Source organism: Remersonia thermophila, chromosome 5 (assembly GCF_042764415.1).
Source record: "Remersonia thermophila strain ATCC 22073 chromosome 5, whole genome shotgun sequence".
Classification (NCBI taxonomy): Eukaryota; Fungi; Ascomycota; class Sordariomycetes; order Sordariales; family Chaetomiaceae; genus Remersonia; species Remersonia thermophila.
In genome coordinates, this window is record NC_092221.1 from 936,448 (window position 1) to 962,705 (window position 26,258).

General features: G+C 60.8%; 8 protein-coding genes across 8 annotated transcripts; 3 read left to right on the plus strand and 5 right to left on the minus strand.

Moving 5' to 3' along the window:
- Positions 1–314: 314 nt before the first annotated feature.
- On the minus strand, positions 315–5,500 carry VTJ83DRAFT_5483 (uncharacterized protein; the record flags this gene model as incomplete). The annotated part of the gene is made up of 4 exons (XM_071012088.1): positions 315–3,848; positions 3,898–3,993; positions 4,063–5,337; positions 5,459–5,500. The coding sequence occupies 4 exons, from the start codon at positions 5,498–5,500 to the stop codon at positions 315–317; spliced, it is 4,947 nt and encodes a 1,648-aa protein (XP_070864858.1).
- A 982-nt stretch (positions 5,501–6,482) lies between these two features.
- On the plus strand, positions 6,483–10,500 carry VTJ83DRAFT_5484 (uncharacterized protein; the record flags this gene model as incomplete). The annotated part of the gene is made up of 3 exons (XM_071012089.1): positions 6,483–6,764; positions 6,832–8,392; positions 8,444–10,500. The coding sequence occupies 3 exons, from the start codon at positions 6,483–6,485 to the stop codon at positions 10,498–10,500; spliced, it is 3,900 nt and encodes a 1,299-aa protein (XP_070864859.1).
- Positions 10,501–11,172: 672 nt separating this feature from the next.
- On the minus strand, positions 11,173–14,278 carry VTJ83DRAFT_5485 (uncharacterized protein; the record flags this gene model as incomplete). Its single annotated transcript, XM_071012090.1, has 2 exons — positions 11,173–12,782; positions 12,844–14,278. 2 exons carry the CDS (start codon positions 14,276–14,278, stop codon positions 11,173–11,175), a joined length of 3,045 nt encoding a protein of 1,014 aa, XP_070864860.1.
- Positions 14,279–15,635: 1,357 nt separating this feature from the next.
- Positions 15,636–16,950, plus strand: VTJ83DRAFT_5486 (uncharacterized protein; the record flags this gene model as incomplete). The annotated part of the gene is made up of 2 exons (XM_071012091.1): positions 15,636–15,873; positions 15,935–16,950. 2 exons carry the CDS (start codon positions 15,636–15,638, stop codon positions 16,948–16,950), a joined length of 1,254 nt encoding a protein of 417 aa, XP_070864861.1.
- Positions 16,951–17,508: 558 nt separating this feature from the next.
- VTJ83DRAFT_5487 (uncharacterized protein) lies at positions 17,509–17,953 on the minus strand (the record flags this gene model as incomplete). Its single annotated transcript, XM_071012092.1, has 2 exons — positions 17,509–17,593; positions 17,649–17,953. 2 exons carry the CDS (start codon positions 17,951–17,953, stop codon positions 17,509–17,511), a joined length of 390 nt encoding a protein of 129 aa, XP_070864862.1.
- Positions 17,954–19,389: 1,436 nt separating this feature from the next.
- VTJ83DRAFT_5488 (uncharacterized protein) lies at positions 19,390–20,261 on the minus strand (the record flags this gene model as incomplete). Its single annotated transcript, XM_071012093.1, has 4 exons — positions 19,390–19,910; positions 20,010–20,026; positions 20,095–20,134; positions 20,204–20,261. 4 exons carry the CDS (start codon positions 20,259–20,261, stop codon positions 19,390–19,392), a joined length of 636 nt encoding a protein of 211 aa, XP_070864863.1.
- An 865-nt stretch (positions 20,262–21,126) lies between these two features.
- Positions 21,127–23,136, plus strand: VTJ83DRAFT_5489 (uncharacterized protein; the record flags this gene model as incomplete). Its single annotated transcript, XM_071012094.1, has 3 exons — positions 21,127–22,250; positions 22,316–22,622; positions 22,723–23,136. The coding sequence occupies 3 exons, from the start codon at positions 21,127–21,129 to the stop codon at positions 23,134–23,136; spliced, it is 1,845 nt and encodes a 614-aa protein (XP_070864864.1).
- Positions 23,137–23,454: 318 nt separating this feature from the next.
- VTJ83DRAFT_5490 (uncharacterized protein) lies at positions 23,455–24,510 on the minus strand (the record flags this gene model as incomplete). The annotated part of the gene is made up of 4 exons (XM_071012096.1): positions 23,455–23,879; positions 23,976–24,103; positions 24,201–24,375; positions 24,444–24,510. The coding sequence occupies 4 exons, from the start codon at positions 24,508–24,510 to the stop codon at positions 23,455–23,457; spliced, it is 795 nt and encodes a 264-aa protein (XP_070864865.1).
- Between the last annotated feature and the right edge of the window lie 1,748 nt (positions 24,511–26,258).

Sequence of the window (26,258 nt, forward strand, 5' to 3'; positions counted from 1 at the left end):
TACCAAGCACGTGCCAAAAAGAAACTCATCACCTAGGTTCTATACCTAGCAGCTACGTTACCCTAGCTAACCACACCCAACCAAGCTTGCACGGTCATAACCCGAAACAGATACTCCAACCCGACCCGACAAAACCCTCATTCCTTGCTTCTCCGTGCTCATCACGCATAACATGATCCGAACCATACCCTACCCAGTGCCAAACATCATATCCATACTCCCCAAAGGACAAGGCATTCTGTACCGTCATACCCTCCCATCCCAACCCTTCGGTCCCAACGAGCCAACAACACCATAACACAAACACACACATCCTAATACCCTCCATCCATCATATCATTCAAAATGTCCCTCAGCACAGGCTTCCCGCGAAGCAGCGCCCTTTCGCCAATGCGCGCCACCTTCTTCGGCTCCATCTTTCTTCCTCCGTTCTCCAAGCTCTTCGCTCCCGTGCCCGCGGCGGCACGCAAAGGCCGGTTCTCCTTTCCTCGGCCCATGTCGTTCTCCTTCCATCCACTTCCAGCTCCGACCTTCCCGCCGAGAGCCGGAGGCTTCGTTGCCCCGAAACTCTCGACTTCCATCTCGGCCCCCTCCCCGCCGCTGCCTTGCGCGACGGGCTTCCCGCGGCCCTTGCAAGGCGACGACGCCTCCGCGACCCCAGAGCTCATGGCGCTGGCCGTCACCACCGACAGCCCATCATCCCACCGATGCCCGTCCAGCGCTCCCGGCTTCAGATCATACACCCAGTCCTTTTCCTCCATCAACCCCACGAACCTCGCCAGCATCTCCCCCTCGCCGCACCCGCCCAGGGTGGACCGGCTGCCCACTACCAGCAGCTTCGTCTTGGCCCGGGTAAACGCGACGTTGATGCGCCGCCAATCGCGCAGGAGCTCGCCGATGGCGCACGGCTCGTTGCTCCGCACCAGGCTCAGGATCACGACGCTCTTGTCCCGCCCCTGGAACCGGTCGGCCGTGTGCAGCTCCACGTCGGCCATCCCGCTGGCATCCCACCCATGGGTGCCTCGGGGGTTGTGATGCAGGCTGCTCGACGCGCCGCCGCGGAACGAGCGGAGGGTGTGCTTGAGCAAAGCGAGCTGTGAGCGGTAGTGCGTGACGACGCCAATCTCATGGGCAGGCACGCCGACCGCCAGGAACGAATCGACGAGCTGCGCGACGATGTGCGCCTCGCAGGGGTTGACGATGCGGTTGCCCTTGGCCTCTTCGCGGGACATCGGGAGGAGGGGGTCGGTGTTGACAAAGCGGACGCGCGCGTGCGGGTCGACGAGATCGGCCAGCCAGCAGGTGCCGGGGCGGGGTCCGGGGCAGAAGGACGCTGGACGGGCCGGCGATGATGCTTGCGGCAGTTGCTGCTGGGCCTGCAGGAAAGATGCCGCGTCAAAGTGACGGGTTCGCAGGGCCCCCATGTTAGGGATGTCCAGCTGAGCGGTGCGGAGGGCTTCGGTACCGCATTTGAGGCGGCCATTGTAGATGAGGACGTTGGAAAGGGTCATGATGTCCTCGGCCATGCGGTACTGGTGCTCAAGGTTCACGACCGACTGAGGGTGCGTGTCTGAAAGGAGCTTGAAGAGCGACACGTCAAGGCCGCCGAGGCGGGCTTCCTCACTCTGGACCAGCGGCGGGAGCTGGTTATGGTCGCCGACCAGAACGAACGTTTTCGCCATGCGGATGGGTCCCAGGCAGATGGGAAGCGTGATCTGCGACGCCTCATCGACGACGCAGTAGTCAAAGGTGCGCTCGTTGAAGATGGGATGGTTCACGCCGAGGCAGGTGGTGGCGACGATGGGCGTATCGTGCCAGGCGCTGCGGATCTCTTCGAAGGAGTCGAACGGCTGGCTGGCCAGCGTGGCAAACTTGCGCACCTCGGGATGGACCTTGGCCGCGGCGCCGAGGCGAAGAATCGGGATGTTGTCATCCCGGAGCTTGAGGAGAATGTTGTCGACGGCGTTGTGGGTGTATGAGGTCAGGAGCAGCGTCTTCCCCTGGCCAACCAGGGCGCGGATGATGTGGGCGATGGTGGTGGTCTTGCCCGTGCCTGGCATGCCGAGGACCAGAGCATAATCCATGGCGCTCATGACCTTCTCGACGGCGGCCTTCTGGTCGACGTTCAGAGTGTCCTTGCCCGCCACTGTGTATTGCGTTGGCGTGGTCTTGAACCTGGGGCCCTCCAGGTCGACAACCAGCCGGCGGATCTGGGCGGACCCAAACGGGCCGTCCGCCATGATTTGGACGAGGTTGTTACGGACCGTAGCCATGCCATTGCTGAACTCGTCCTTGTCGAGGCGGTAGCGGATCGGTTTCTCGCGGATCTTGCCCTGGCTCTCCTCCGGACCTGCGCCCTCAGGCGCCACCTCCATGATGCTCGCAAACACCTGGTTGTCGTGCTCGTCGAACCCGGGCTGCCGAATACGGGCGTTGTGGAGCCGCCTGTCTACAGCAACGCTGATGCGATTCTTCTTGACGGACGTCACGTACCCGAGGGCAAGGGCGAAATGGCCGTCCTCGTCCGAGACGACGATGGGCTCGCCCACCGTGAGCTGCGATTCAAGGAACGAGAAGTTGGGCGGCGCGTCCTCCTTGACGAAGGTGTAGCTGAAGCGGTTGATTTTGGACTGGTGCTTGTCCTCGTGGGCGGAGCCCTCTTCGATAACGACGTTGGCAAAGCAGCGACCAAGCTTCTCACGCTCCGTGCTGACCATGGTCCACAGCTCACGGCGCAGCTTTTGCGTCTCCTTTTCTTCCTTGGTGAGGAGGTCTTCCCACTTGAGGAAGAAGTCGCGGTGAGTTGGCGTCAGATGCTTGACCAGACGATCAAACTTGTCCTTGAGGCCGCTTGTCTGGCCGTCGCCGTTGTCGGCGAGCTTGTGGTAGGTGAAGCACGAGGCCTGGGCATAGCACCGGCCGCACGCGCTCTCGCTCTTCTTCATGGGCGGCAGCTGGACGCTGCGCTCACGGATGTAACAGGCCAGCCGATTGCGCTGCATGATCATGTGACGGAGCTCGTTGCGGATCGTCGGGATGCGCAACGTCTGTGAGGTCTCCATGTAGTAGAGGATGCCATAGACGATCTCAAGGTCGTAGCGGTCCGAGAGCAGGAGGTTGTACAGAACAGTTTGGGCCTGGTGGTTGGCGGTGGCGTTTCTGCCCGTCTTGACCTCGAACGGTACCGTCAGGGTTTTGGACTTGCTGCCGTCCCGCATCGTGACCTGCACGGTTGCGTCGATGTTGCCCTTGAGACCGTACATGGGCGACCAGACATGCTCTTCCACGTCGAGCAGCTTGCTGACGCACATGTTGACCTTTTCGCCGTTCTTTCCCTGTACGAAGGCGTTGGGCTTTGGCGTGGCCGCGACGAAGGCCTGGGCCCACGAGGTGAGCTCGGGCATTTTGGACATGACGTGGGCCTGAGCCTTCTCCAGGGTCTCGCGGATGATGTAGAGATCTTCGATGTGCTTCCGCAGGGTCCGGTTGACAACGGATCCCAGGAAGGCCGTGTCCCAACGATTCGCCATCAGGGCCTCCTGGAACACCTCGTGAAGGATGGTGCCGTAGACGAGCGGGGGCGTGGCTTCGCTGGCCGCCTTGACGCGGTCCTGGAGGACGGCACGGCGCATGCAGGTAAACGAGTCGGCGACGACGGTGGACGAGACCAGCTGGTCAGGGTGAAGGATGAGGATGTTGCGGCTGTTGTCGATAACGCAGCGGCCACAGGGTTCGAACTCGCCAATGACATGGACGTAGGCCTTGGAGCTCGCCGGCGTGTCGACCCAGTCGCCCCTCAGATGGACTGTCCGCATGATCTTGGTCCGCTCGGCTTGCACGACAAGAATCTAACCGGGGTGAGAACGGGCTCGTCGAGCTGGAAAGGGGCGTGCAAACCTTCTCGGGAAACTCGAGGCCCCGGTCATCCGTATAGACGGTTTCGAGAACATTGGTGATGAGATATCGCTGGATCGCTTTTGATTTCTGGCTGGGCTGTCCGAGAGAGAGAGAGGCTTAGCGGCGGGGGATCTTGGTGGCTAGGTTTCCGGCCGTTGCACATACATTGGTTGGGAAAGGCCCAGGGGCGCTCGGGGCGGTCATCTCGACGGCAGCCAAGTCGGAATCGTCAAAATCGTCCACTCCGTAGGGATCATCGCCGTCTTCCCAGCCATCGGCCGGCTTCGCTGGCTGCTTCGCTGGGGCCTGGGATTGATATTGCGATTCGATTTCGGCCATCAGATTCTCGGCATCGTCGAAGAAATCGTCATCGAGGTCCGCAAACTCGTCGTCAACGGCAGCTGCTGGCTTGGGAGGGGGTGCGGGTTGCGCATGGGCATCCTCCGAGGACGCGACCATAGTAGAGTCGTCGCCCTGGCGGAACATATTTGCGTCCAGCTCCAGCAGGGTTTCGTCGTCAAAGTCGAAGTCGTCGTAGTCCGATGAGGGCTTGCCCCTTGGGGACCTCGTGTCTGCTTTCGCGGCGGACGATTTTTTGGCCAGGGGAGAGCTCGAGTCTCGGGCTGCGGGGGATGTGGGTTGAGACGATGGCTTTTGCGGAGAAGTTGGCCTGGGTGGCTTCGCTTTGCTGATCTCGCCGTTGACGGTCTCGAGCAGAGCCGACACCATAGAGGACTTTGAGTCCGGACGGGAATCGGCGGCGGCGACCTCTCGAAGGTCGGAATCGGCACGTTCCATCATCTTGCGACGTTTGGGCCAATTGGCACCGCAGCTGGCCGACTTCTTCAGGCGGCGGCCGCTGCCCAGGACGCTGCCATCCCTTGGCCGAGGCGACGACACCAGGAGCTGGTCGAGCAGAGGGTTCGTCAAGCCCGAAGGGCTGGCGGCGCCGGGCACAGAGAAGCGGTCCCAGAGGTCACGGGCTGGGTCGGCGCGCGGTGTCCTGAGCACCTGGACCATCTTCTTGAGATCGGCGGGCGTGGCATGTTTGGCGGGGGACGATCCAACGGGGGACGAGCTCCGGGCACGCTTCCGGCCGGTGCGCGGTAGGAGAGGGGACGTGGCGATGGGGCCCGCGTTGGCAATGTCGTTGCGCCAGGAGATACGCTGAACGGGAGAGAGATCATGGTCCTCGCGGGCGGCTTCGGGCTTGGTGAACAGGTTCTGCCATGGCGGGCGAGCGGCGGGAGTCTCTTCTGGGTGGTCCGAGGCAGGGGCTGGCAGCGACGGATCCTTTGCCGTCGTCTCGGCGGCAGCTTTGGCAGGGGCTTCGGTGAATTGGAAGGCATGCAGCTTGGACTTTGTTTTTTCGGAGACGGGCAACGGAGGCGGAGGCTGCGGCGCAGGATTGCTCAGAGAGCGTTGCCATTGTTGGCGGTGCTGAGGTTGGGGTACATCAGTATATATAACTTGGCTTGCCATGGGCCTCTCTGTTTCCCTTCCTTCCCTTCCTGCTTGTTCTTGAATGGATTCTCCGATTCTCTGGGCAGACAGCACGTACCTGGGGCCGTTTGGTCTCGGACAGGGACTTCTTCAAGGCCATTGTTGAGGATGGCTCGCAGGCCAGCGAGCTCGAGGCGCCTGTGGCTGTCCAGGTGGATCAATGACGGAGCGGTTGGTGCAAGGGTCAAAACGACAGCATTGTTCGAGAGGCGTAGGGTATAATTTTTTTTTCCAAAAAAAAAGGGAGCAAAGCAAGCGTTGGTAATGAGCGTTGTGATCGTCTGCGGGATGGAGACAAGCAAAGAGACGGCCCGAGTGGGCAGCAACCAAAAGAGAGAAGCCAAAGTCCGGGAGTTGGACCAAGGTAGAGAAGGTTGACGATACCTACTAGGCACCTCGTGTTTACCCAAGGAGCGCTCTGCAAGACCCTGCCTAGACGGGAAAGACGAGGTGGAGATGAGTGGATTGTCTGATGGACATGCAAGATGGAAGGAAAGAAGGGGCTGTGGTGTCCTGTTCCTGTGGTAGCGGCAGAGCACTTTCCATCCTGTCCGTGCCGAGACGCGTCAAGTCGCGTGTGCCGGGCCCCTCCCCTGGCAGTCCCGGAACGCGACTTCCTTCTTTCATGCGACAAGAGGTTTCATTGCCCCACCTTCCATTCCCAGCTGCGGGACTTGCCTCATCCTGGGCAACTGGGCAAGTGGGGCTCGCAGTCCCGATAAGATAAGGTTGTGACGCTGTCATCAACACCGAGCTGCGGCACACAACAACAGCTCTGTACATAGTACAAGGAAGCCCTCTCAACCCGTCCAGCCACAAGCCGCCCGCCCGCGCTCCCAAAGTGCCAACTACCTACTACGGCCTATCTCACCCCGGCATAACATGCGGCGCTGCGGCTTGTAAAGGGCGTCCTGATCTTTTTCAAAGGCACCATTTGTCAAGGCCCCGGAAGCCCAAATTCCCGATTGGCGGGGTCGGCCGAGGGGGGACGTGGCATTGGCTCATCGTCGCCTCATGCCCAGAGCTGAATAAACCAACAGACAGGACAGTCTGAAAGGAAGAACAAAAATAGAGAGCTCAAGATGGACGAATATCCCGAGGGCAGCCTGGACAACAGCATCCCCTTCCTGCTCACCTTTGGCACGCGAACCACCACCGAAGAGAGCGACTCCCCCGCCGCCACTCTAAGCCACGCCCTCAAGGACGAGGCCATCCTCATCCGCTCGGAGCTCGAACCCCTCGACTCGGACCAAGCCCGTGCTGTTCTCCGCTACATCAAAGACCGCGATGCGTCAAACCTCCCCTGCAGTGCCAGGGACTCGGTCCCGAGGAGATATCGCTTCCGCGTCAGGTCGGCCGAGAGGGTGCGTCTATCACGCCGACCAGGTCCATGTTCCAAGTCTCCAGACCTTCTGACTGCCTGTCGACTAGTCCATTCTCCTCCCGCCGCGCCGCGCCCGCTTGCCCGAAGGCTACGAACCCCCGTCTCCGACCCAGCCTCTCGTCCTCCACTCACCCTACTCCCCCCTGAGCCCCATCTCGACGCTGTACCCCGACGGCATCATCGACCCCAACTGGCTCCGCAAGCACCAGTACCTTATCCCTAGCGTCCTGCTCTGCTTCTACTCCCTCGTCGCCGATCCCACCCTCTCCACCCTGTGCGACAACCAGATCAAGACGGATATCAACAACATCAGGGCGCTGCTGAGCCAGTCCGGCTACAAGACGCGGTTGGCCGTGGTGCTGCTGAGCGAGCATGGCTCGTCGTCGTCTCATGCCTCGGATGGCGTCCAGGAGCGCCTCGAAATCATTCGCCGGGGATGCGGTCTCGATTCCAAGGCCCTGTTCCTCGTACCCGCTGGCGGCTCGCAGGAAGAGCTGGAGCGGGTGGCCGAGAACATGCTAACTACCCTCTACGCCGTCGCCATCGACTACTACCGCGACCTCGGGAGGCACTCGCGCAAGAAGCGCTCCCGTGGCGTCGCTCCGCAGCCGACGGTTCCGCCCACCTCGGGGACCTCGCAGACCCTCTCGCTGGCCGGTTGGAACGTCCGCTACGACTTCAAGACGGCCGTCTTTGCCGAGTACCGTCTCGAGATGGACGTTGCCCTGCGTTCCTACGAGCTGGCCTACGAGAATCTGCTGAGCTCCGAGCTGATGGAGCTCATCCCGAGCTGGAGTCCGCGGTGGAACGAGGGCAGGCTTCTGGCCGACACGCTCGCCGTGCGCTGTTTGCGCTGCCTTTTGTGGAACGGCCAGCACAGCGCCGCGGCCCGGAGGTGGCAGTACCACCGAGAGAGGCTCGCTGACCTCGTCGATCGTCGCGCCCGCGGCACCAACAACTACAGCTGGGAGGCGTGGGAGGCTCGCTGGGCCGTCGTCATGGCCGACCTGATTGACAGGGCCGGGATCGCGGAGCTTGCCCCATCGTCTCAGAGGCTCTATCTTCCGCCAGAAAAGAGCGCCATGGGGGAGCGCCTGCAGCCTTGGGAGCTGCTGCATCACAAGGGGTATTGGTATCGCCTGGCGGCGACCCACGTTCAGGCGCGAAGGGCCTTTGCCCACGCCATTCCGGACGATCATAGGAGGTCTCCCGGCGATTCGCCCGCCACGCTTGTTGCCAAGTCGGCGTTTGCCTACGACACGTACATGTGCCCGGAGCCGTACGAAGAGTATCCGCTGCGCCGACCCGGCGTCAACCACGGCCGCATCATCATCGATCTCCTGACGCGGGCTCGCGACGAGTTTCTCAAGAGAAACCAAGTCCGCCTCGCCGCCGAGGTGTCTCTCGACTGCGCCCGGGAACTGGCCATGACCGAAGAATGGCAAAAGGCCGTCGATCTCCTGCGGCCGCTCTGGAAGGATCTGCCGTTTAGGAGCGAGGGCTGGACCGCCATCGCTGAGAGCCTCACTTGGGGCCTCAGGGCAGCAGCGGCCCAGATTGACGATGCCGAGCTGGTGATCCTCGCCGACTGGGCCTTGCTCTCGCGAGGTATGTAGTTTGGTCGACGTGCTGGGTGCAGAGCTGACTGACCGAGTTTAGACTTTACGAAACGGCCCAATTGGCACTATGACATATCCAAAGCCCTTGACGACGTAGACGTCTCGTCGAAGCCCAGCGTCTCCGTCCGGGATGGGCAGTTCCAGTCCTTCATTTCGGCCGCGTTTCTCTTCGAGGGCGAAGAGGGACGAGCGGGCCAGAGCGTCCGCAGCCAGCTGTCGATTACGTCCAACGCACAGCCCGAGTCAGCGCCTGTGGTGCTTGGCTCCGTATACCTCAGCTTTCATGGCTGCCTCGACGGCATCATCTTGCGGCACCAGAAGAGCGAACAGCCAGCCTCGGCCCGGGGCAAAAGCATCATATCCACGGTTGCCTTAACTCGCCAAGCAGATGGCGGCGCAAATACCGAAAAGTCGGCCGAGGACGGCAGCGGCCTCACGCTCCTAGGCTCCGCCGACCTGACCTTGCATCCCGGGCAATCTCTGGTCTTCAACATGGAGGTTCCGCTCCGAGAACCCGGCGAGACGCGCGCCGACACCGTTACCCTCCATGTCGGATATGACGACTTTGACCTGCGACAAACCATCACCCTCCAGGAGAGAGGTGGTAAGAGTTTGTGGCACATTTCACCGTCTCGAACCAAGATTCTTCCCCGCCCCAATCCGCTTGCCGTTCGCGTCCTGCCCAGGCCCCCCAAGATGGAAATACGCCGTCCTGTATGGAAGGAACAGTATTACACCGACGAGCCCATCGACCTGGAATTTGGCATTGAGAACGGCGAGGATATCGAGGCGCTCGCCAAGCTGGACGTGGTCCTCTTCGGGGAGAAGCCGCCGTCCTTTACCCTGTCGGTTCCAGGCCACGAAGACCAAATCTCCTCCAACGTCCGCAGCGAAGAGGCCAGGATCTCTGCAGCCCCGATCGGCACCATCGCCAGCGCACAGTCTCTTCCTGTCCGCCTCCGCCTCCCTCCCATCGACCGCCCCAGCGGCTACGATCTCACCCTCAAAGTCACCTACTTCTTGCCTACCAACCCTGGCACGCCCATCTCGCAGAACGCCGTGTTCCAGCTCAACGTTGTCAACCCATTCGAAGCGAACTACGAGCTGTTGCCCCGCCTCCACCCCGAGCAGTGGCCGAGCCTGTTCGACCCTGGCAACGTCGTGATCCCGCCCGCCGGCGACGATGCTGAGAGCCAGCCTCCTCCGCAGGGCATCTCTCAGGCGTGGTGTCTCGTCACGCGCTACGCCTCCTTTGCCGCCGAACCTCTGCGCGTCACAGATGTCGATATCGTCATCCACCCGTCCCCCGCCGCGCAGTATTCCTTGACGAGGCGCACCGGCCTCCCGTCGTCGGGCGTTGGCCGGCTTGTGCCGCCGCAGACCATCCAGGAAGCTGCTTTCGACTTGGTCGCGAAGAAGGCGACAATTGACGACCGCGGCCATGCTCCGCTGGATGTTTCGCTCGTTATCCGCTGGGCTCGGCCCGGCGACGCGAAGGCCGCAGGGGAAGAAGGCGCGGAGCCGCCCGCCCCGGAGAAGATCAACACCACCACCCTGCCCATCCCAAGGTTCAACGTTTTTGGCACCGAGCCGCGCGTGCTTGCAAGCGTCTCGCATCATCGCCGTCGGCGGAGTGGTCGCAGCAAGGAAGGAGAAGAAGAGGAAGACCAAGAATACGTCGGCGCTCCCTTCGTGACGCTCACCATCACCATTGAAAACGCCTCCACCCACTTCCTCACCTTTGGCCTCTCCATGGAGCCCTCCGAGATGTTTGCCTTTTCGGGACCGAAGCAGACCACTCTGAGCCTGCTGCCCGTGTCGAGGCGGAGCGTGCGGTATCGTCTCCTTGCCGTGGGCGACGAAGCCGAGGGTAGCGCAAGTGGGATCGGGCAGGGTGGGAAGAAGGAGGAGGAGGAGGACGAGAAGAAGAAGGATGGTAGGGAGAAGCAAGAAGAAGAAGCGGCAGGGGTCTGGGTGCGCCCCGCGCTTGTGGTGAGAGATAAGTACTTCCAGAAGGTCTTGAGAGTCATACCGGCCAGCGAGGGGGTGAGGGCAGGGAAGGAAGGGTTTGAGGTTTGGTTGCCGCGGCTGGGCTGAAAGCCGAAGCGAGGTCGGGATTGAATGTTTGGTGTGTGTGTGTGTGTGTGTGTGCATGGCATATATGGTGTTTTGCAGAGCGAGATGGAGGGGAGCAGAAGGGAACTAGGGCGAGGGTCTGAGGCATGGTGTAATGAGTCGTGATACCTACCTGAAGAACGAGATAAAGAGAGAGGTTGTTGAAGTTTCATGGCGCGGTGGTTCCCCGCGGTGTCTATGGTGGGATGAACATGAAGATATTTGTACGCTGTGCATACGGACGGCATCAGTAAGAATTTTGAAAAAAAAAAAAGAAAAAAAAAAAAAAACAACCAACAAACAAAACGAACACTGAGGTGATCGGGCGCCGAGGTTTTGTCCAGTTCCCATGGACCGTTGTTCAAAAAGAAAAATGTTGTTATACTATATTCCAGGTTGGTATGCCGATATCCCAATACACTCGCTTCGCCAATCCTCCTCCCCACCGTCCGTCCCTTAATGAATCCGGGGAATTACTTCCTAGAAGCCCACCCATAGGCACCGTGCCCAATCCCGCATCCATTCTATAAAGATTTCTCAAAAACCGCCTTTCCTGCGAAAATAGAGATGATATCATCCCGCCCCCCCCCCCCCCCCTTTCCTTTCCTCCAAGCTCCTTTCCATCTCAACCCGCTCCCACGCAAACAACCACCACTACAACAAACTCTCGTACTTATCCAACCCGCTCTTTTGCCCTTGTTGCTGCTGCTGTTGTTGCTGCTGCTGCCCCATACCCAAATTCATCCCGCCCAGGCCCGCCAAGCTGTTCATGCCCAACCCGCCAGCACCGCCTCCCGCCGTCGCGCCGGCGGCGGTCATGTTGTTCATCGTCATCATGCCCATGCCCATGCCCATCGCCATGCTGTTCATGCTCGAACCGCCGGCGACGCTCGGCCTGTTCGCTGCTGCAAGCGACGCGAGGTTGTTCATGCTGCTGCCCATGCCGCCCAGGTTTCCAAACGTCGACGTTGGGGACGAGGAGGAGGATGGCGCGCTGGGAGGTGGCGCGAGGCTGAAGCCTGAGAGGCTGGAAATGGTGGCGGTTGTGTTGCTTGCGCCCGGGGGTGGAGGCAAGGAAAAGGAGGACAGGCGGGTCTGGGTCTGGGTCTGGGCCTGCTGCTGCTGGGGTGGTGGGTTGAGAGACAGCGACCCCAAGGAGGAAGTGAGCGGTTTTTGTTGCGTTGTGGTGGCGGCCGGCGTGGACCACAAGCTGCTGGTGCTGGTGGTGCTAGCGGATGCGGCGCCCCAGTTGATGGATGTCGCTTGAGGCTGCAGCGGCGTTGACGAGAAAGAGCTGTTGGGTTTTGACTCGGGCTGGAGAGGCTGAGAGAACTGCGTGGCGGTGGGAGCCATGGGCTTGAAGCTTGCGAGATCGGGGGTGACGGTTCGCAATCCAGGCTGCTGAGGCTTGGCGGCGTTGCTCGGCGAGCTCCCAGAGACCGAGGCCGGCGGGGTCGACCACGAGAAGGTGGCGACCGGCGTGGCCTTGCGGCTGCCGAGCGTGGGCGACGAGACCGTGGCCTTGGAAGGCATGGCGTCCCACCCAGCATCCAAGGGGTTGGCGGAGGAGGAACCGGCGTTGCCTTTGACGAGCGACTCAAAGTCGGCCTCCGTCGTTCCGTTCGTATCCAGGGTCGAACCGGCGACCGGACCGAACGACATGAAATCATCCTTCAGCCCCGAGCTGGCGGGATTTCCTCCGGCCAGCTCCTGCAACTTCCTCGTCTGCTCCTCTTCCACCCTGCGCGACAGCGACTTGATGAGCTCCATGAAGGCCTGGAACTGCTTGAGGTCCAGCAGAGGACCCAGGCTCATGTGCCACAGGATGGGGAGGATATCCATGGCCACAAAGTCGGCATCGGCCACCTCGCCAACGACCTTGAGGACCCTGAGCGCCGCCATCATGACGGCCGGCTCCTTGGTCTTGATGTTCTTGATCAGGGGCACGAGCTTTTCCTGCATGGTGAACTTGTCGAGCGCGGTAGACGAGGTGGCCTTTTTCTTCTGAGGGCCCAGGCCGTCCAGGCCGTCGTCGTCGCCCGGGTCGCCGGAGCCGCCGCACAGCGTGACAAAGGCCTGCAGGCCTCGGACCTTGATGGAGAGGCTGCTCGTCTTGCTGAAGATGGCCGCGACAACGGGGAACAGCTCGTTCTTGATGGTGCTGAAGTCCAGGTGAGGCAAGACCGAGGGAAGGCTCCTCAGGCCCGCGTCCACGAGCGACGGCGTCGGCGACTCGAGAGCGTTGAAGACGATGGGCAGGATATCTGTGGCTCGGTCAGCCGTCCGCGATCAGCCCGCCTCCGGAGCGCCATGGCGCAACCTTACCATCCTTGAACTCCTTCCCCCCGCAATTGTCCCCAATGATGCCGAGATGCTCAATGACGATCATCAAGCCCGCGTCCCGCGCGGGATCCTTCTCCTGGGGTTGCTTGACGTTGGTGACAAAGATCTCCTTGAGGCTCGGGCGCACCTTGTCGGCAAAGGCGCGCTTTCCCGACGGCAGGAGCTCGATGATCTTGAAGACGTTGTGGAGGATCAGGGACACGAGATCCTTGTCCTTGAGCTCGTCGAGCAGCGCCGGCAGCAGCTTCTTCTCCATGACGGACTTGGGGAACGACGGCAGCACCTTGATCAGGCCGCGCAGGAACTGGGATTTCTCGTTGGGCGTCTTGGCCGGGAAGGTATCCAGGAAGCGGATGGTGGACACGAGGATGTTGTTGAAGTAGTCGCTCTGCTGGAACTCGGTGGCCGTCATGCGCTGGGCCGGCCTGCGCGTGATGAGCCGCGGGAGGACGTGGTGGGTGAGCTCCTTGGGGAGCGGACGGGACGAGAGGAAGTTGTTGGAGGAGCTGGGGACGGTCTGGGAGGACTGGAAGATGCGCTGGTAGGCAGACAGGCTGCCGCTGCACGAGATGGGCGACCGGTGAGGCGAGTTGTACAGGGCCACGATCAGCAAGCCGAGGCTGAACATGTCGGCAGACGCCGTCAGGTTGTTGTCGACGACAAAGTCGGGGGACGTGTAGTCCAGGTTCAGCTGGACGGAGCGCGGGAGGGTCGGAGTGTGCCGGAGGACCTCGCGAAGGCTGATGGGCTGGATGGACGTCTGGGCCGAGCCTTCCAAGGGGCTACAAAAGGACATGCCGCTCAGCTTCCAGTCGCCCTTGGAGTTGATGAGAATGGCATCCGGCGTCAGGTTGCCGTGGACGAGATGGGCGTGTTCATGCATGAACTCCAAGGCCTTGCTGACCTGCAGCAGGCCCTTTTGGATCTCGAGCTCGTCGATCTCAATCTCTCGCCTCCTGCGGGTGCCGTCGGCATCCTCGGTCACGTAGCGGCTCGCGCGGCCGCCGGCGCCGCCTCGCTCCTGGTCATCCTTCTCCTGCAGCAAGCCGGACAGGGAGGCCGTCACGGCCTCGGCGACGAACTGCAGGCCGCCACCGCGGGTCTCTTCGACGGGCTCGACCACCTCGAGGATGCCGGGGTGACGCAGCCTGGCGATGGCCGAGGCCTCCTTCTTGAGGCGCTCAATGACGACATCGAGGGCGCGCTTGAACTCGGCGGCTTCGGAACGGCTCAGGTTGTTGCGGTGGGAATCGAGCGACTTTTTGTCGAAAACGAAGACGGAGCACTCCTTGCCGGTTTTCTTGTTCTTGGCCGGGTAGATCTTCCAGGGACCGGCGATCGAGGTGAGGGTCTGGGAGATGGAGTAGTTGGCCGTGATGTTGGTCGACCCGATCGACTTGAGAGCGTTGGCGAGCATGGTGACGTGTGTGTGTATGTGTGTGTGTGTGTGTGTGGTGTGTGTGCTACCGCGGGGTTATCATGGCGCTTGGTCTACTTGAGGGGACGGGAGTCTGGGTCGGGTAGCTTGCCGGGGCTCGGGGCTCAAGGTTGTCGGCTCGCAGGAATTGCCGGATGGAAGTCGTCCAAGGGATGCGCACGGCCGTCTAGGAAAAAAAGAAAAGAAAAGAATGTTGGTGCCAACCTGCACGCTCTCGACCCAATGCCGCTCCTTCGCGGGTGTTTGCGTGAGGTGGTGGTGGTGGAGGAGGAGGTGGTGGTGGTGGTGTTCAGCCTCGAGAGGTTGCGTGGTTGGATAGGTCGGAAGGCTGCGTGTTATCCATTGCTTCCCGTTCCATTCAGAGCAAGGTACAAGAGTACTACGTAAGAGGTAGCTTGGGAGTCTCATGGCCAGGGTTCGGGTTAGCTGAGCTCCAACCCACCCCAACCCGAGGCTCAAGGCATGGTTCATGCTTGTTCATCCCACAGTCCATGATTCCGTTCCTGGTCCTCGTCCCGGGCTTTAATTTTTTTTTGTAGTTTACTATACATAGGTAGTCAGTATGGACGGCGAGTCTGGAGACAATGAAACGTCTTTTGCCCCCCCCCCCCCCCTTACCCCCTCCCTCCGCCCGAGGGAGTTCCAGATTTGCCATGCAAGAGGTGAGTCGAGCAAAGCAAGAAAAAAAAAGTGACACAAAAGACTCGACCGGCTCAAAATCTCCAAGTGCATACATACCTACTTGTAGTAGAGTAACTACATAGTATAAGTCACACCCAAAAAGCAAAGCTCGGCCGATTCTTCCCCGGGGAAGAATGCAATTCCTCATGCTACACTAGGGCACAAGTAGTACCAAGTAGTACTACTAACTAATACCGACCAAGCTCGGAGCTCCCGCTTTGCGCGGATGCGGTTAGCCACGGGCTTGCGCCCGCGCCTTTGGACGGTCACGGATCCATGTCATTCATCCGGAGCCCGGGTTCAGGGGCCAGGGCCGCCGTGATTGGGTCTCGTCTCCAAGACGTTATCGTCGCGACTCCGATCGCGCTCCGAGATTTCGTGGGCTGGGTTGGGGTCCAAACCATCCGCGGTACCTGGAGCTGCGGACATGCAGCAGTAGTATTACTGTGCATTGTATACAAACACCACCCCCCACCCCCCCTGGATTACTGTTATACAAGTAGACCTAGATTCTCCTCTTCTGCAACATCTCCATCCACCACCCACCGTCTCCATCGGTTCTTGCTGCGATCGCGCAGCATCCCCAAGCCTCCTCCTCCGCACCATCGCAGAATCCCAAAACAAAAAAAGAAAGATCGATCCTCTTGCCGCAACCATGATGCGGCCGCTGCTCCGGCGATGCGCTCCTCGCGCCGCCGCCGCTTTCGCTGCGCCCCGGCGGCCTGCGAGCGCCTTCTTGGTCCAGGCTGCCCGCCGGTACAGCGCCCAGGCCGGCGCCGCCTCGGAGCCCAAGCTGCAGGACATCGACCCGTCCCAGCTGGTCCTCGAGCCGACCAAGAACCCCAAGCCGCTGAAGGAGGCCAAGGACCTCGTCTTTGGGCGCAACTTTACAGGTTCGCCAACGCCGAGCGCCGCCTCGTTGTGCTGCTCGGCCTGCTGACCGCTTCGTCCCAGACCACATGCTCACCATCGAGTGGAACAAGGAGTCGGGCTGGCAAAAACCGCACATCGTCCCCTACCAAAACCTCTCCCTGGACCCTGCCACCTGCGTGTTCCACTACGCCTTTGAATGCTTCGAGGGCATGAAGGCCTACAAGGACAAGGCCGGCCAGATCCGCCTGTTCCGCCCGGACAAGAACATGGAGCGCTTCAACAAATCGGCCGCCCGCATCGCCCTGCCCACCTTTGACTCGTCCGCCCTCGTCGAGCTCATCGCCAAGTTCGCCCGCCTCGAGAGCCGCTTCATCCCCGAGGAGCGCGGCTACTCCCTGTACCTCCGCCCCACCATGATCGGCACCCAAAAGACGCTCGGTGTCGGCCCGCCGGGCTCCGCCCTGCTCTTCGTCATCGCCTCGCCCGTCGGCCCCTACTACCCGACCGGCTTCAAGGCCGTCTCCCTCGAGGCCACCGACTACGCCGTGCGCGCCTGGCCCGGCGGCGTCGGCGACAAGAAGCTCGGCGCCAACTACGCCCCCTGCATCGTGCCCCAGAGGGAGGCCATGAGCCGCGGGTTCCAGCAGAACCTGTGGCTGTTTGGCGAGGACGAGTTCGTCACCGAGGTCGGCACCATGAACTTCTTCGTCGCCGTGCGCAACAAGGAGACGGGCCAGAAGGAGCTGCTGACGGCGCCCCTCGACGGCACCATCCTCGAGGGCATCACGCGCGACTCGGTCCTGGCCCTGGCCCGCGAGCGCCTCGTCCCCGAGGGCTGGAGCGTTGTCGAGCGCAAGTTCACCATGGCCGAGCTCGACGAGGCCGCCCGGGAGGGCCGCCTCATCGAGGCGTTCGGGTCCGGCACCGCCGCCATCGTGAGCCCCGTCCGCTCCATCAGCTGGCGCGGCAAGCTCGTCAGCTGCGGCCTCAAGGACCACGAGGAGTCGGGCGAGATCGCCACCAAGATGAAGAGCTGGATCGAGGCGCGGCAGTACGGCGACGACGAGCACGCGTGGAGCTACGTTTGCAAGGCGTAGCGAAGAGATCCCGCGAGGGGTGTCGCGTAGAACCTGTACATAGCATAGATGCAATCATGGTAAAAAAGTTGGGTGGTTCTGATCGGGTCCATTTGTTTCCGCTCCGCGCCTTGGTTGATCTCCCACGTTATTGTCGGCGTGCTTGGTTTCGCCTTGGGAGCCAACATCGGACGTATCAATCCATCCATTCATCGCGTCAACCCATATCGGACGGGCCGGCGGATCCCCGAGTTGCGACAGCACAAAGGAAACAAGCCATTGTACGAGAAAAGTACAACCATATCTCTATGCGTGCCCCATGAAGCGCTTCATGTATGCATGTTTCTTCCTCAACCCATCATCACCACCACCACCACCACCATCCATCTTTGTATCCCAATCTATCAGTCAACAACCACCCTGAGCACAACACCCCAACCCCTTAGCCCTTCTCTCTCTGGAACCTTCTTTTATCTCAACCACCATCCCAAACCATGCCACCCCATGCAGTACCCAGCTCAAATCAAAGATAAAGCACAGCATGCGAGGGTAGAAGAGCTCAAGCGAGGGTTGCATCGCCTACTTCTGCTCCTGGTCGGGATCCGGGAGAATACCCTCGGCCTCCAACCTCCTCCTGGCCTCCTCGAGGGCCCAGGTTTGGATCCTGTGCGTAGACAGGTTAGCCTATGAAAAGAACAGGAAAAAAAAAAAAAACTTACGAAGTATCAGGCTTCCAAGCATACGCCACAGCAAAGACGACCAAGCTGCCCCAAAAGCCATAGATGAACAGGTTCTCCCACCCCTCGTTCTGGTACTTCTCGCCGGGGCGGACGCCCCAGAGCCAGCCCGACGGCGGGTCATAGTGCATGCCGCCGCCGCCGGCGCGGCGCGGGGTGGTGGAGAAAAAGGCCTGGCGCGGGGCGACGGCGCCGCTGCTGCCGCGGACGGCGGCGAGGGTGGAGGGGCGAGCGGCCGCGGCCGAGGCGGCGCGGAGGAGGGTGGTTGTTTGGCGGAGGGCGGACATGATGGCTGCTGAAGAAACGAACAAGGAGAGGGGGAAGGGGGAAAAAAATCGGCGGGGTCGTAGGTTTTGCTACGGCGAGCTGACGATGACGGACGATACCGAAAAGGTGATTTCCGGGGGGGTAGGGGCCTCCGTTGTCGGTTCGGTTGAGCCTTTGTGTGTGATGGCTTGCCCGAGAACGCTCCTCGATTTCCAAAGGGGTCACGCGATGTATCCCCTTCAGGTCTTTCCTTTCTCTCCGCTTGTTCCCAGAACGCTTCCACAGCTTTCGCAGCGAAGGCGAATCGCGAATGGGGTACCGGATCGGTGGCGGGGGGGGGAGGGGGAGTTGAGGACTCGAGTCGAAGGGAGGTGGGGGAAATATCCGCTCAATTCGGCTCCCGGGTCGCGGTCGAGATCGGTCGGCGCAAGGAGCGGAGAGTTTCCGTCGTCGCTGCGCGTCAATTCGTGTCGCCGTTGGATGACCCCAAATGCAGCGAACGGTATTGCGCGGTTTGGTGGCGGTTGGCGGCGATGAGAGGTAGGGTCGGCGGTTGGTCGGCTGGACAGTCAAGCCCACGGTAGCTTGTCTGACTCTGCGGATGGATGGGGGCTTGGCGTGAGGGACGGTCGTGGCGAGTCACGTGACGGAATGGCGTTGTTCGATCCCCGATCACTGTGGGTCACGGCTGAGTCCATAACCCTAACCCGGTGACTCTGTGCTATAATACTATACATTGGTATGTATCATCCACTCTCAGGTTGGTTGGTTGGTTATGACAGGGTTTCGTACTGAAAATTCCCCTGTATCCAATGGTTGGCACACAGACTAGTACCTAGCTCAAGTTGTATAGAGCACCTTGGCCACCATGCCAAAGGAGTCATCCCAGATCCCTGAGGGGACGGCGTTGCCGAGGAGTTATCAGACACAGCTCTCAAATCCCCGACGACAGCCAAGACAGGGAACAGGGTATGCAAAACAGTCAAGTATATATTTGATCAGTCTGTCAGCGTGGTCTATCTATCCTGCCTCTTTTCCTTGGCTCGTTGGGCCAGTTGATGGCCGGCAACACCCAATACATCCTCCTCTTCCAGCCGTGAGGCTCTTCCTTGTAAAAACTCGCCTGCCGGATGCCTCTTGCACCCACAACCACGTCGTTGAGGAGGGGAGATGTCGAATCGATCCTGCAAAGTGGTCCAACGTGTCTCGGCTCGTCCATTTCTGGACCTGCGCAACATGCGGCGGCTGCGGCGGCTGCGGCGGCGGCGGCAGCAGCGACGGCCGGCCGGCCGTCATTGACGGATGGCGGCCGCTTTGTGGTTGAAGCCGGCACAGGCACGTGCTGTCCCCCGCCGCATGCCACAAGGCCCGGACCGCGGCTCGGCGCATCTCCCATCGCGTGTGTGTGTGTGTGTTTTGTCCCGGAGCTGCCTTGCGGGCAGCCTCAGCGAGCCCTTTAGAGGTCCTTCTTGTCCTCCTTGCCGGCGGCCTTGGCGCGCTCCTGGTCGCGCTTGGCGTAGATGGCCTCGGTGAAGGGGTTCTCGAATTGGATGGCGATGAGGTACACGATCAGGACGTGCAGGGAGAGGAGAAAGCCCGCGGGCTTGCCGTACAGGAAGGCGGCGCCAAAGAAGCTCATGGTCGAGCCATAGTACATCGGGGCGTTGGTGATGTTGAAGGGGAAGCTCGTCACGATGCCGTCCATGAGGATGCCGAAGTAGTCGCCCAGGTAGGTGCCCGTGATGCCCAGCTGGTAGGTGGACGAGATGACGAGGATGTTGCCGACGGCCAGGAGCGCATAGGCAACGTACTTGGCCAGGTCGGTCTCGAGGGCCGGGTGCGAGGGCTGGTCGCGCAGGGCGCGCTCATAGAGGTAGTCGCGGAAGATGCCGAGAGAGAAGATGGTGACGGCGAGGGCGTAGCATGCCAGCTGGCGATTGCCCCGGAAGAGGCGGGTGAGGAACTTGGTGCGGTACTCTGCAAGCTAGCTGTCAGAAGGGCTGGCTCCCTCGCGACAAGCCGGATGGTGGTGGTGCGGGGGAGGGGGAGGGGGAGGGGGGGTCTGGGCCTGCGAACCTTTGCGGGCAACGATGCTGAGAAAAGCACAAGTCAGCAGGGAAAGAACCAAACATGGGCCGTCTCCGGGGTATCAAAAACCTACTTCCAGAAGGTCGGGTTAAAGGCAATAGACGCAGCAGAGACTGTTGCTGTCAGCAGGGTCTGGACGGAGGAGGTGAGGTGGCTCTGGAGGGGAGATGGCCGCGACATACTGTAGAAGCTCTGCTGGTCGAAGTCGACGTACTGGGCCAAAGACGCCAGGAGGGACATGATGATGACTCGGGGTATGGGAGAGCTACAAGATTCTGCAGAAAGTAGGAACCGATGTGGCGTGTCGCACAAGCACTTGAAAACACAGAGTCAGAATCAGAAGCACGAGACCGAGGCAGAAGAAGCAAATCGATGGGAAAAGACGGGAGACCGTGTCCAGAGCAAAGGTACAGCACAGCTGCCCAGAGCCCCCCGGCTTGGACAAGGGAGCCCAGAAATTTCGAGCAACGGTTGTGGGGGAACGTCATTGGGGCTCCCCCACCGTGGTACGGCACTGTGTATGTACTAGCAGCTGTCCGATAGGGAACAAAAACGCCCTGCAAGCCCGAGCCTCCCGAGATCAGAAAACCTGCATCTATAGCATGGGGTTGAGAGAGAGAGAGACACACACACACAGAGTGAGAGAGAGAGAGAGACGATTTGAACGGCTGTCTACCTTATTCAAGCCTCTTTTTTCTTTGAATCAATCTTTTACTTACCGGTTTTGGGAGATGGCAAAAGAACTTTAAGAAGAGTAAAGTGTCGAGTCCCCACTTGACCTGAGGTGCCCGACCCCAGGGCCCCGCCCCGCCAGATCCTTTCCCCCTCCAACGGAGCGGAGCCAGGGTCGGGCAGGTCCCGTCCGTCCACTGCAGAAACAGGGGTAGCTCTGCGGCAACGGCGCCGTCCTGCCGCATGCCGTCTCAAACCCTCCAATAGAGCCAAATGAGACCACATTGCATTGGTGTGGATGTGAAACGTGCACTTCTTCTCGTTCTCTTTTTTTTAAAAGATGAACCGCTGAAGCTCGACAGCGTCGAAGCTGGAGGACCTTTCTTTCTATCCATGACCTGAACCCGATACCGGCGTCCGGGAAGCCACAGCCATGGCTCCGAAATCCTCCTCGCCCGCTTCGTCAAGAAGCACCAAAAAGACAGCGACGACAACAACAACACCAACACCAGCACCAGCCACCACAACGAAAGCCTCTTCGAACCCGCCCGAACCAGGCACTACCGAAGCCTTCACCCAAGAGCTCCAAGCCCTCGCCGCCAAAGCCCAGTCCGAGACGTGGACCAAGCGCGCCGGCGAGCAGCTCGCCATCTACGCCAAGTCGCTCGCCCTGCTGTCGCTCATCGCCGCCTTCTCGACCATCTCGCAGCTCAACCTCTCGCCCGTCTACGGCGCCATCCCGGCGGCGAAATGGCACGCCAAGCTGCTCATGGCCGCCTGCTTCGTCGGCTGGTCGTCCAACCTCGCCCTGAACCGCGCCCTGCCGTTCCGCCCCGAGGCCTTGCTGCCGGTCTTGGCGCTGTGGACGCCGGCGCTGCAGTTCTTCCTCGCCGAGGCTAGCGGCAAGCTGACGGCCACCTGGGGCCCGCTGGTCACCGAGGGGCTGACCCTCTTCCCCGTCGTGACCATCTCGGTGGCCTGCGTGGCTACCACCCTGGAAGGCGCCGACCTGTCGCTGCTGCCCGGCTGGCTGGCCGACGCGGCGCCCGGGCTGGGGTCGTATGGGTATTTCAAGGCGGCCGAGAAGGTGCTGGGGTTCCTGCTGGAGAGCAACGTCGGGAGGACGCTGCTGAACACCCGTTTGGGCATGGAGGTGGTGCTCGGAGGGCTGTACGCGCTCCTGGCGCCCTCCAAGCTGCTGCTCCTGGCGCTGCCGGCGCTGCTGCACACGGCGCTCCTCAACACCCACGTCCCGACGGACGCGGCGCTGGCGAAGCTGAACGCGGGCCTGGCTGAGGTCGGGTATACCGTGCTGGACAGGGCCGAGTCGATCACGGGGTACATCTCGGTCGTTGACAGCCAGAAGGAGGGGTACCGCGTCTTGAGGTGCGACCATAGCCTGCTGGGCGGCGAGTGGGTCAAGTTTGCGAATCATGCCCAGTTCAGGTACAACCAAGTGGCCGAGCCGATCTATGGTGTCTTCACCATGCTGGAGGCGGTCCGGCTTGTCGAGACGGCGAAGCCCGTCCCCGACCACAAGGCCAAAGCTCTCGTCATGTAAGTGCGGATGCGTGAGAACAAAAGGCGCTTCGTGGTGCGGGCTGTGTGCTGACGTATCCCAGCGGGCTAGGCATCGGCACCACCCCCGCCGCCCTGGTGGCCCACGGCGTCGATACCACCATCGTTGAGCTGGATCCCATCGTCCACAAGTTCGCCTCCAAATACTTCAAGCTCCCGAGCAACCACACGGCCGTCATCGAGGACGCCGTCACGTTTACGAACCGGCAGGCCGCCAACGAGACGGCGCCCCGGTATGACTACATCATCCACGACGTCTTCACGGGCGGCGCCGAGCCCATCCCCCTCTTCACCCTCGAGTTCTTGCAGAACCTCCACACCCTGCTCAACCCCAACGGTGTCGTGGCCATCGTAGGTGTCCTTCGTTTTTTTTTTTTTTTTCTGTTCTTTTTTTTCTGCTCTGCTTCTGTCGCTCGACCAAAACATGCTGACGATCCGATCACCTGCCCAGAACTACGCCGGCGACTTTGCCCTCCCGCCGCCGCGCATCGTCTACAACACCATCCGTGCCGTCTTCCCCACCTGCCGCATGTTCCGCGAGCACCCGCGCGACGACAAGGACTTTGCCGCCACGGGCCGAGACTTTACCAACATGGTCATCTTTTGCACCAAGCAGAAGTTTGAGGCCATCTCGTTTCGGGAGCCGACCATCAAGGACATGCTCAACAGCCCGTCGAGAAACGCCTTCCTGATGCCCAAGAACGAGGTGTTGGAGAGCGATCTTGTCGAGAACGTCGGCGAGGCCGAGGGAGTTCTGGCGCGGAACTCGACCGACAGGTTGGTGAAGTGGCATGAGCAGAGCGCGATGGGGCATTGGGCGGTGATGAGGACGGTGCTGCCCGAGGCGGTATGGAAGGCGTGGTAAGCGGGGAGCTTGTTGGGAGACGAATCGTATTTGTTGTTTTTTTTTTTTTTTTTTTTTTTTTTGTTTGTTTGTTTGTTTTTGGGAGGGAGGGAGGACATGTGTGCATATTGTGCATAGATATGGGCGATGCGGATTGTGAATTTTTCGTCTTGTTGTTTGAACCTTCGAGTAAAAAGAAAAAGAAAAATCTCATAACGCGCCCACTGGCTGAGGCGAGTTTCTTTCGTTGATTTCCATTTCCAAGAGAACCGGTGCTTCTGTTTCCCCCTCTCCCCAGTACTGACATACCTATTTCCCCGTACCCATCCTCACCACCCCTCAGCCCTCCTTCACGACCTCCTTCGCAAACCCCTCCGCTTCCCCATTCCTTTCCTTCCTCCACCCTTCCATCTCCTCCGGGAACCCCTCCACCCGGTTGTACCCCCCCGCGACCGGCTCGCCGAGCGTCGTGTGCACGGGCACGACGCCCGTCCACACGCGCCCGAGCAGCTCCTCGTCGGCCAGGTCGCGCTTGTCGCCGTCCTTGGGGCCGCCCGAGCGGATCTTTGCGCTGCCGGAGCGGATGCGCACGCGTAGCACGGCGGTGCTTTGCATCTCGGCCGGCGTGGGCGGGACGCGGGTCTGCGACCAGCGGCCGGGGAGGACGCTGTTGGTGATGAGCTCGAGCGCGTAGAGCTTTTCGTCCTGGGACGCGACGAGGTGGGCGTGGCCGAAGAGGACGGCGGAGCGGTAGTTGAAGCTGTCTGCGGTTTTGTTTCCCCCCCGTCGCTGTTCAGCTTGGCGCGGGAGGTACGCGAAGGAAAGAAAAGGGGTCGGTCAGGCAGGCGGTGGTGGCTTACGGCTGTGGGGGGTCAGGGCCAGGACGAGGCCGTCGAGGTGGGTGGCTGCGATGGTGATGGGGAGGCCCTCGGGCTCGGGCTCGGAGGAGGCGGCGCGGGCGAGGTTGACGATGCGGGCGGAGACGTAGCTTCGCCCCCAAGGGGGAAAACGGACGTCCCGTGTTAGCCTGGAGATGCCGGGCCGCCGACGCTCGTGGGAGGTGTGGGACGGCCACCGAAACGTACCTGTGCAGGTACAGATCCAACACGTCGCCCAGGCCGGCGCTCGGCCGGTCAAAGGAGCCCATCTGGCCCATCATGGGCAGGACGGCCGGGAAGGGGCTGCTGGGATCCTGGAACGAGACATGGAGCAGGGGGCACGAGTTCACGATGCCGTGGATGGTTTCAAGAGCGTAGTCGGCTGAAATGGACGGACGTTAGGCTCGGGTGGTGGGAGCTCCCTCGGGACCACAGAAACGACAAGCTCACCTCGTTCTTTGTGACGGTTCACCTTGCTGTAGGGTTCAGCTGGGTACTGCAGCTCGCGGATCGGCATGGCGGAGGAGTATTATCTTGGCTCGAGACCGTGACAGCAACGGTCTGGAATCATCAAACCAGGGTTGCGGCGCCCGTGGTTTTATACAGAGCGGAGCGACAAGCGACGAGCGGCTATGTGAGTCACGACGAGACAAGCGATGTTGCTGGTCCTACCGAGGCAGAGGAGAAACGACGGGCACCGGACCTCTCTATCTACGGCCTCGATCGGCTGTCTTTCCATGCAGGGAGCCTTGGCCGATGGCGGCATCACCAACAAGAGTACCTGCGGAAGTGCTAAGTATCCTTCCCGGTGGAGCGCGGACGAGCACCCCGCATCCGATCCTCCTTCATGCCGCGGCTGACCGAGCGTGTATTAGTCAATACTCCAACGCGCCCTTCCATCGATCGCGTCGAGAAGCACTTGGTCATGTCCCCTCCCCGTCTTTTGTCTGACAAAGCCATCCCGCATGCCTGGCTGCTGGAAGAGTCTACATCCGGCATGGTTGGTGGAACGTCAACGAGCCACTTGCTGAGAAATCCACAGCCGGCAAGGGAATCGACGCTGCAAGCCTCGAGCTGCTGGCCATCATGGACCGATGAGAGGGTCGGATTGTCTGGAGCTGCCAGGTCAGGCCGGATAAACGATGATGGCAGTTGGGGGCCGCTTGATCTATATCGCTTCTGGCTGACGATAGCATGGAACACCGAAAGGGTTCGCAAAGTCTTGGCGTGGTGGAACCGGAACAGCCATCTCGTATGGATGCAACGAGCTCATTGAAAGAACAGCAACCTATGACGATTGCGGGGCAGCATGCGGGGGAGCAACGAATACTGTGTACTACAGTACTAGTAGTATGTGCTGGTATGTGCTTGCATCTAGGCTCGGGTTCGGGTTGGGGTTACGTGCAGACGCTGGGTTCGGAGACAAGCTTTTCCGGATCTGCCAGGCCAACTCTACACAGTACATAGTTAACCCTGATTCTCATTGGGAAAAAAGCTCATCGCTTGTGTGCTCAGTCTCTCCCCCTTTCCCCCTCCCCCTCCTCCCCGGCTCTCACTCTTCGCCGAAACTTGACTCCGCGTACCCGCGTACCCGCGTACTTACGACGTACGTAAAACCAAAACACGGATTTTGGCTGCTCGGCACGATCCCGCGCAGTCCCGTCGACCTTTTGCATGCTTCCATGACACCGATCTCCGGATGCAGCAATTTCCCCCATGAATGAAGCTCGGATGGGTTGCTCGAATCCACACCTCCAAACATCAGGCTAGCGAGCCCAGCTCTTCCCTGCCAGATCCAATCTTCTGTCAAGATTCCATTGACAGCACCACGAGCCAAACATCGCTGCTCGCTCATCCACTCATCTGATCCTGCGAGCTTGCTGTGGTGGGCGACCTCAATGAGCATCCCCCCCCGTCCTCTCCCCCATTCAAAGACGACAAATCCCCTGTGCGGAACGTCGCAGCCAAGTTTCATGTGAAACATCAAGAACCGGGGGGATGTAACCGCCGAGCTGTGGCGCCTCGCAGCCTCGCCGGCTGGCCAATCGCCATCGTTGCCGAGCCCTCGCATGAAGCACGAGCCGACGCTGCTTGTTTGAACGATCGCCCGCTTGCCCTTGTGCGGATGGGGGGGACGACCTAGCTCCGCGAGCAGCGTTCACCATAGAGGTCCAAGATGAGCTCGTCGTCCTCTCGCTTGTCCACGTCGTCGGGGCTCCCCTGGCAGAACCCAGGGCTCGCCGTTTGCTTCCCCTGTCCTCATCC